This window comes from Electrophorus electricus, chromosome 2 (genome assembly GCF_013358815.1).
Source record: "Electrophorus electricus isolate fEleEle1 chromosome 2, fEleEle1.pri, whole genome shotgun sequence".
NCBI lineage: Eukaryota > Metazoa > Chordata > Actinopteri > Gymnotiformes > Gymnotidae > Electrophorus > Electrophorus electricus.
This window is the reverse complement of record NC_049536.1, coordinates 18,339,626-18,349,625: the sequence shown is the minus strand read 5'-3', so window position 1 is coordinate 18,349,625 and position 10,000 is coordinate 18,339,626. Positions and strand designations below refer to the sequence as shown.

The 10,000-nt window shown below is 43.2% G+C and overlaps 1 protein-coding gene across 4 annotated transcripts in view; it reads right to left on the bottom strand.

Moving 5' to 3' along the window:
• The window catches only part of khdrbs3 (KH domain containing, RNA binding, signal transduction associated 3), a 146,330-nt gene that overhangs the window by 46,323 nt on the left and 90,007 nt on the right, over positions 1-10,000 (bottom strand). For all 4 annotated transcript variants that reach the window (XR_003411049.2, XR_003411048.2, XM_035521193.1 and 1 more), the window contains exons 3-5: positions 8,433-8,549; positions 2,275-2,421; positions 571-710 (exon numbers count right to left, since the gene is read on the bottom strand). Coding sequence is in view for 2 of the 4 variants with exons in the window: in XM_035521193.1 (XP_035377086.1) it covers positions 571-710; positions 2,275-2,421; positions 8,433-8,549 (404 nt within the window). In the remaining 2 variants the exon portion in view is untranslated. The remainder of the gene's footprint in view (positions 1-570; positions 711-2,274; positions 2,422-8,432; positions 8,550-10,000) is intronic.

The following is a 10,000-nucleotide window of genomic DNA, read 5'->3' as shown; positions in this document are numbered from 1 at the left end:
CATAGTCACCGTCGGCGACACACCCCTCCCTCTGCGCGCCGTGCTGCATTGATCCGGGCCAGCCTATGTAGCCACGCCTGCGGTTTCACGACGGGGGAAAACAAGCTCCCAGAATTGTTTGTGCAAATACATCTAGAGGGTTGCCACACTCCCATGAGAGCGTCTTACCACCCTCTAACGTTAGACACGGCGCATGCTAATTACCCATCCCATTTCAAACCGATCCAATTAGAATAGTTATGCGGTACAAGCTGCTCTCTCCTTATCTGTACATCTGAGATGTGTTGTTTCCTTACAAAACACCAACAGCAGCAATATTCCGATCTGTTCTCCATTCATGGATGTTATCACAAAGCACAGTGATCAACAAAAACAAAACAGAAATCATGAATGCATCTGATGTTTTAAGTTTTTGCCCATAGACTTTTTTCTTATCATAAACCACCTAAAAAAACGTACATAAAATCTCACAGACATCGGTCATAAATATCATAACCAGTGAAATGCCTTTATACACACACACAGACACATACACCCCCCCCCCCCCCCCCACACACACACACGGTGTACCTATGTGAGCCAGGGACTGGCGTTCCTCTGGATCTAGAGTTGGGTTTTCCTCTCACTGCTGGTACCTTGGCATCCTCTGATCCACCATTCAGAAACGTCAGCTCCTGCAGTTGTGCTTGTCTGATCTCATCATTATAATCCTGTGCACATACACACACACACACACACACACACACACACACACACACACGCATTTTCTCTTTAGAGTGGAAATAAGCACTTGATAAAACTCACTGAATTATGCATTCATATCTGTACACACACATACTCACACACAAATGGTTGTTAAATAGAATTAGAGACACAATTTATAACAATCCAGTGATGAGAAGAACCCAAAAGCAATGGAGTGCTTTCATAAATAATAAACTGGGGAAAGCAAATCAATTCTCATTCCCACTGGTTACCCAGCTCGCTGATGTGTGTGTGTGTATCATCTCTCTCTGTCTCTCTTGCTGTCTCTTTCTGTTTCTCTCTTTCTCTTCCCCCTCTCTCTATCTCTGTCTCTCTCTCCCTCTCACCCTCCCTTCCTCTCACCCTCTCTCTCTCCATTTCTCTCCTCTCTCTCTCTCTCCCTCTCTCTCTCCTTCTCTCTCTCGTTCCCCTCTTTATCAGCAGTGGAGCTCCATCCTCTTCATCTCTGAAAAACATATTCTTACATGTTTACATCACAGTCACGTACGCCCAAAAAATCTAAGAGTAAAGGAAAAAAAAAAAAGTATCAAATTTAGCCTAGTGGAGTCAGCCGAGTGCGATAGCGTGCCTGGATCTGAGCGTTCCAGAATTCCAGAGTGTGTATTTTAAGTGATACTCGGAATGTGACAGCAGATCTGAGTGCTTTGGAATTCTGGAATGTGTATTTTAAGACCTGCTCAGCGTGAGACAGCCATGTTGCTCTGTTATGTCTCTCTGCTCTGTTATCAAGGCATTCTTCATCTAGTATCTCTGTGCTGTACTTCATAGCTTCATAGAAATGTGTACTGCAGTACATCCTGGTTTGAAACATTTTGCTCCACCCCTCTAGATTAGCATAGCATCAGCTTTTCCTCCTACCAGGAATCATCAATCTAATGACATCACAAGTGACGCTGCAGTACAAAACGGAAAAACTGGAGGCTGGTTATGCTCGTCTCTTATAAATAAAATCTGAAAATAAGATATGCTTAATATGTGAATATGGCATTTATATGTTTATTGTGCATAATTGTTTAACATGTGGTTATGGCATTTACTTTTTGTGCATTATTTATCTTCTGTATGAAACATTTCTGACATTTCTTTATTTGACTCTTAGTTTGATTTAATTTTTTCTCAATGTGAAAACTGAAATTGGGTGTGAACATTAGCACTTCAGTTCCAAAGAGCAGAGCAGTCAGAAAGCCCTACATGTCTTTCTCATTAAACACAAGAAAGTGCTAAACACATCATTGGCAGCAGAAGGGTGAAAGAAAAAACATAATGACACCAAACTGGATTAATGAGGGGGAAAAAACACACACGCATGGACACACAATCAGTTTTTAGCCCTTTAGCTTTTCCAATAAAGCTTCAAATCTTTCCATGATTTAGCTGTTATAACGGTCTATGTAAAGACAGCAAAACAAAGATACACACACACACACACACACACACACACACACACACACACACACACACACACACACACACACACACACACACACACACACACACACACACACTCACTGGAATGAGGAACTTCTTAATCTCTTCGAGAGCGTGTCCCATGCGTGCATAGGCTTCTGCGGGTGGAGCGAACACCTCGATGAGCACGTGAAGGTCTTCATTCAGGTGGTGATATTTGGCCTCTCCGCTCTTCCGCAACTCCTCCTCCTGGAAACAAAAGGAAAAATGAAAAGTACAACTTGAGCAATTGAGGGTTAAGGGTCTTGCTCAGGGGCCCAACAGTGGGGCCCCACCACTTCCCTAAGGTGATGGTGATGTCACGCGCAGGTGTGCCACTGGCAGCTTTTTTATTGGCTCTCATATAAGAGGAAGTGTGCATGCTGACTGGTTCTCGAATATCAGGTCCAGCACCGAGCCTCAGTTCTAGAGTCTAGCCGCAACACACTGCTGGAGTTCAGATGTCCGAAGGTGTAGAACAGCTCCAAAAAGCTTCGCCAAGCAACCATCTTGGTATGACTTCACGCTGTGTGTGCCGCATGCCTATTCTAACACATTCATAAGTATGCAAATATCCGTGTGAGCTATTCTGTCACACAGGAGTTGCATATAATTGTTCATGCCTATTCAAACATATTCATAAGTATGTAAATATCCATGTGAGTGATTCTGTCAAACAGAAGTTGCTCTGTCAGCCAACACAAGGCCTGCCTAAAGAAACCTAAGAATGAAACAACCAAATCAGCAAATTACATCTTGCTGGAGTAAGACCACAGTGCCTTTTACAATCGTAAATCATAACCATTAACGCAGTCTTGATTACATGGTGATAGCATCTCCAGGACAGCTAACATTAGTGCAGTGGAATCAGCAAGCTGTCTACTGTAGAACGAACATGTTTCTCCAGTAAGGCGTTTGTCTTCTGCTAGGGAGTACTGCAGGAGGTTCCCACTGGCAACCACACACACACACACACACACACACACACACACACACACACGGACACACACTCTGATTCTTCTGGGGCAGACAAGCAATCAGCCTCACTCACAAAGCACAATGACACCTGGTGCTGATGTGATGGGAAATTCTCAGTGACAGGAATTACTGATCCTGCTCAATTCTCCACTCCATCAACATAAAGAAACAGCTGTCAATCCCACACACATCGGTTTGTCCCATGCAGACTAAACTCCAGACAACTGTGTACTCTTTGGAAGAGACACAGAGACACAATAACACAAACCAAGCGAAGAACAAATACATATTTACAAAGTGTGTAGACACACAATTTTAGAACAACGTCAAGAAGCTGAAAAATTAACATTCTAAAGTATAGTGAACTTTAACACTGTATGATCAATACTCTGATAATCAATAACCTGTAGATTCGTGCTATAGGTTATATGAAGCAGTTCAGGTTTGTGCATTGTTTGACTTAGCCACACTTTTATTTCAAGACTCTATGAAAATTGTATCAAACCTGAAAACAAATTTTTCACTGCCAATATTTACAAATAAACTTTGCTGTTTATCTGTTGGTATACACATTTTAATTAAGGTATTGAAATTGGATAATGATCAAGAAATGCATTTTAATCATAAAGCTTGCTTTTTAATGTTTAGATATGGAAATCCCCTGTACAATAACAACAACAACAACAACAACAATAATCAAACGACATAACAGATCTGAGCCCAGCAGGAATGTGGCAGCCTGAACTGAGAGGGAGTGTGATGGCCTGGCTGAAGGAGATCTGCACTCTCAGGCTGGTAAGATAGAGGATGCTCGCGTAGATGCAAGTCTGTCACCATATGTCTGTGTGTGTCTGTGTGTGTGTGTGTGTGTGTGTGTGTCTGTGTGTCTGTGTGTCTGTGTGTGTGTGTCTGTGTGTGTGTGTCTGTGTGTGTGTGTCTGTGTGTGTGTCTGTGCGTGTGTGTGTGTGTATGTATGTGTGTCTGTGTGTGTGTGTGTGTGTGTGTGTGTGTGTGTCTGTGTGTGTGTGTGTGTGTGTGTGTGTGTGTGAGATCTAATTACGCTGTTCCTTTAAGGGGGGTTCTGATTAGCTAATGAGATGCTAATTTTCCACACAGATATGGTGTTTATGAGGACAGGCTTATCTGCGCTAAAGCACTGCACGTGCACACGTGTGTGTTTATGTGTGTGGGTGGGGGGCAGGGGTGTCATGTACGTTTTACACAAACACTATACACAGACATCAGCAGGCAAATTGTAAAGTGTAAATGCGAGGCTGTAACAGAAGGTTTGGCGTATTAGACTGTATGAACACAAACTATTTAAAAACAGAGGCTAAGAAGAAACAATATCTAAATATCTTCCACTCAATTCAACTTTTAGCTTTGGTTAGGTCAAACAACAGGAAGACAGAAAAACAAGACAGAGAAGGAAAATAATAACAAGAAAAAGAAGCAAAAGAAGCGATGAGAGATCGAGAGAGAGAGAGAGAGAGAGAGAGAATGAAAACTTCTGAATGAGAAAAGAGTAACTGATTGCCATTTGGGTGAGGTGATTTATTTGAAAGTCATTCAAATGGGGACCACTGGTAGGCTAAATATCTACCAGCCAAAATCAGAACCTTCAACTTCCTGCAATCCGCTTGATGAGTTTGTCTCCCTGCATCTTTGCTCTAGCCAGCAGCAATACAGCTGTAACCCAGCCGAGCACACGCAGGAAAACTGTCACTACAACCATTTAGCAGTAGCAGCAGGCCTACTGCAGCTCCTCCCCAGACCCTCACATGGGTTGGGTTAATTACCGCCTCACGCCACACTCGTGCGGGTTTGGTTCATTACCGCCTCGCTACACTCATGCAGGTTGGGTTAGTTACTACCTCACACTACTCTCCCATGGGTTGGTTTCATTACCGCCTCACGCTACACTCGCATGGGTTGGTTTCATTACCGCCTTACGCTACACTCGCACGGGTTGGTTTCATTAACCGCCTCACGCTACACTCGCACGGGTTGGTTTCATTACCGCCTCACGCTACACTCACACGGGTTGGTTTCATTACCGCCTCACGCTACACTCGCACGGGTTGGTTTCATTACCGCCTCACGCTACACTCGCACGGGTTGGTTTCATTACCGCCTCACGCCACACTCGCATGGGTTGGTTTCATTACCACCTCACGCTACACTCGCACGGGTTGGTTTCATTACCGCCTCACGCTACACTCGCATGGGTTGGTTTCATTACCGCCTTACGCTACACTCGCACGGGTTGGTTTCATTACCGCCTCACGCTACACTCGCACGGGTTGGTTTCATTAACCGCCTCACGCTACACTCGCACGGGTTGGTTTCATTACCGCCTCACGCTACACTCGCACGGGTTGGTTTCATTACCGCCTCACGCTACACTCGCGTGAGTCGGGTAGGGCCAGGCTAGCAGTGGCATCACTGCACTGGGAAATGCAAAAACCCAGTGAGTGTCCATGTCTTTGTAAAGTCCAGGGCAAACAGATGCTGGTACACCAGCTCGTCAGAATACAGTGAAAGTACCTACTACTACTATTACTTGTTATGATTATTATTCTTGTTGTTGCAGCTGTTGTTATTGTTGTATGTGGTGGTGATTCACATTCACATAAAAATAAGAAAACAATAGAAACAATTATATAAAAAGAATACGCAAATAAAATCGCACACATAAAATCACTGGGTGTTTTTTTAAAACCCTTTGTTAGAATGCCATAGCACAGTCTCCAGTTGAAACCACCATTACTTAGCTAGGGATGATAAACACACATATTGTTTGTGGAACAGATAAATTCATTATTGATGTAGTTTGTTGCTTTTCGATTTTGCTATGTTTCTACCTTATTAAGCTCCACTACAACGTGTAACCTTCTCTCAGAATGGGGGTTTTACTCTGCTACATGCAGCATTGCTCTTGTTCATTTAGGGTGACATCAACCATGAGAGGACATGTCTCTGGTTCTGGGATTTCACGCTGGCCCCTAGTGACCTCAGACAGGCAGTGAGGCATCCGAGGACAAACAGTCAGCATGCAGGGATGCCTCACAGACAGGATAACTCTGACAATGAAAGCAAAATCCTGCGAGACACATTCTTCATTTATGGAGAATGACACTGGAACAATATGAAAAAGGGTCTGATATAAATCATCGGATCATTCTGACACATCCCTGTCACGGGAGCCATTTTAATCTGAAGCCATCTTTAGTAAGACGAAGAGAGATTAGAAAAAAAAGTCGATTTTCTGCTGTAGTGTATCATCAACTGCATACATTAGATGTTTCAGGAGCCATGCTGCCAGAGCTAAGAAATGCTTACCCCTCAAGTGTCTGTATCCCCAGACTCCTGCATAGAGCTGAAGGTTGTTTGGACGTACAGAAACCTAATTTTGACTTCCGTTTTGTAGAGGCCGTTAATCGATTAAAAAAAAAAAAAAAAAAAAATCAATAGACATGAATTTATTACAGCCTGGTTCTTGTTACCAGGCAAGCTCGTGAAAAAAAATCACTAGCAGTAATGTACAACAATGTGCTCTATCTCAGGGATTCAACACTACTCATATCTGGGATGTATTACAGTACAATATATGGGATGTATTAATTACATAATATTGTCAGGTAGAAAAAAAAAACACTGTGATGTAAGCAATCTTTTTGACAACACTGATTATCTTGCCTTTACATCCCAGTAGCTATGATTTAACTGAGAACATAAATGAGTGGAGTAGTCCTGGGCTCTGCAGTGTAAACATATGAGCAAGGTCTGGCTATGAACCAATCAGAAATCGTGGCCCCCAAGGAAGTGGCCCTCTCAGCCAATTGCACAGGGCGCGGTGTACAAAATAATAATACCCTGGAATTCCACATCACGATGAACAATATCTCCAGTATAGAAGCAGGTTGATGTGTGCACTGGAAACACCACAAGCACTGATGGATGTGCTGGGGTGCGCCTTTGTGGTGGAGGCAGAAGCCAGCCTGCCGCTACACCGCTGAAATCATCCCGTCCCAAGTAGCTGCTGAGAGCCGTCTGTGAATATGAATATGAAGAGATTTGCACACTGGAGCTCTGAGTGAACAGGAAGCCATGTTCCGGAAGCTTTCATCACATCATGTCTGTCAACACTGCTCAGTGAATTTGTTCTGACCAGGTCGCAATCACACACAATCAAGCACACAGGTGTGAATATACATATCCACACAAAAGCATAACAGTAATATTCTCATGTATTTCAGTATCAGTCTGAACTCCCTGTCCACTGTATAATTAGCTTTATGTTATTTTGATGAAGGTTTTAATTTATTTGGTAATATTTGTCAAATGCCTGCGAAACTAGCAGGAATACGTGAGATGCCAGGCAGGTTAATGTCTTCTCTTCTTTAATAGTCTTTGCCTGCTATATGAGTTAATTATCCAGCCCTTGCCAAGTTGGATCAGGTGTGTCGGAGCACTATACTGTGCAGTGCTGTCGTCTAGGAGTGCAGTCAGACCCCCTGCTCTCTCGACTGCTTCTAGGACATCTGTCTGACATCCAGTGCAAGAAAGGTAAGAAGGAAAAGAAACTAATTACGGAAGTCCTGGAAGAACAGTTTTACAAATCAGCTTCAGTTTAATGAGGAGGGTGTGGCAGGAAAATGCTACAACTCACCAGGTGAACCAGCTGTTGCACTGACAAGAGCTCAGTGTGAGACAGGGATGTCTCTCTCTCTCTCTCTCTCTCTCTCTCTCTCTTTTAGGATGCCAAGGCCAGGGCTCTTTATGATACACCCCTCCACCCCCCAGATGAGGCAGGGTATTGATCGTTCCGATCGCCAGACACGGCCAGAAGTCTGAAGCCTCATCTCACTCCCAGCATGAGTTATGGGCTAATGGAATAATCTACTGAAATGTATCATTTACCTGCAAATGGTTGGACCATGGCTGAACTGTAACCTTTAGCACTGTAATTTTAATTTGTCTATTAATATATCTTTTTATTTTTGTTTTCTCATTCCGCTGTGGCCGCTGAGTGTTTGCTGTACAAATAAAACTGAGAAGAGGTGAGGAGAGGAGAAAGAGAGGAGAGGAGAGAAGAGGGGATGAGAGGGGGAGAGGAGAGGGGAGGAGAGGAGAGGAGAGGGGAGGAGAATGGGGAGAGGAGAGGAGAATGGGGAGAGGAGAGGAGAGGAGAGGAGAGGAGAGGAGAGGAGAGGGGAGGAGAGGAGAGGAGAGGGGGTTACCTTCTCTTTGTCTCTCATGGAGCCTTTGCCGAGAATGGACATCTTGGTCAGCGTGTCCTCCTGTAGTCTCTTTAGGGAGTTACCCCGGGGCCCAAGCAGTTTACCCACAAAATTAAACTGCAAAAGGAGACAAATAGCATATTGCAATATAAGGCTTCTCTTTTGTTGAATAATGAACTAAAATAATTAGAAAAATAAATTTGACATTTTCTCTCTCCTGGAGAAAAAGAGAAACAAACAATTATCGTGTGTCAGGCAGGTAGTGTCCATCTCTTTCTTTAAAACACATTCATACATTTCCTTTTCTAAATAAAGTATATTCATTTGCACTACTAATTTCTTAAGAAAGAAGGAACTCTAACAGTTGGCATTTCAGAAATAAGGCATCAGTATACCACTCTGCAGTTGAGAGTTCACAGTAATTGGACACCGAAGTATCACAGTCTCATGTCAGCACGTCTGTGCGTGTCAGACAAATGCACCGAAGCCCCACAGAGAAACACTGTGTTCAGTGAGCAGAATCAAATTCACTCAGTCATCTTGGAACAGTCCGGAGTGAGATCAGTTATTTAGCAGGAAACTATTATAGCCTAATGTTAAACCATGTTCAGATTACATCCTAATATTAAACCCTGCTCAGATTACATCCTATTGTTAAACTCTGCTCAGATTACAGCCTAATATTAAACCCTTCTTAGATTACAGCCTAATATTAAACCCTGCTCAGATTACAGCCTACTATTAAACCCTTCTTAGATTACAGCCTAATATTTAAACCCTGCTTACATTAAAGCCTATTATTAAACCTTGCTCATATTACAGCCTAATTTTAAGATCTGCTCATATTACAGCCTTATATTAACTCTGCTCAGATTACGTCCTAATAGTAAACCCTGCTCAGATTACAGCCTAATATTAAACCCTGCTCAGATTACAGCCTAATATTAAACCCTGCTTAGATTACAGCCTAATATTAAACCCTGCTCAGATTCCCTACTGTTTCACATTGGAGGAAAGGCCAGCCATGGTTCAGTGTGAAGTAATCATATTCCAAAGGCTCTGATTGGCTGGTTTGCTCATTCACAGGCCAAGAGACTTGCTGTCATGTGATCTTTCACCTCACACAGCTGTCCAGCCTGTGACTGAGTTCTGCAATTGGAGAAGGGTTACCAACCCCTGTTAAGCCAATCGAAGCGCTATGTTAGGGAAACTGCCTTAACAATACTGCTAATGCAGCGGTGAGAAATGATGATGATGATGATGATGATGATGAGATGGAGAGAAAACAACAGAATGAAAGCCAGAATGAGAAGGAGGAAGAATATGGGAAGGAAGGAGAGACACATACACACCCACACCCACCCACACACACCGTACTTGCCACATGCATATATTCACACACACACACACACACACACACACACACACACACACACACACACACACACACATGCACTCAAACACACACACAGGCCCGTCCCCACATGTGAATCCGCTCACAACACACAACACTCTTTCTTTACCCACAATTCATATTTTCATCACAAAGTATGTAAATGTGTAAAAAC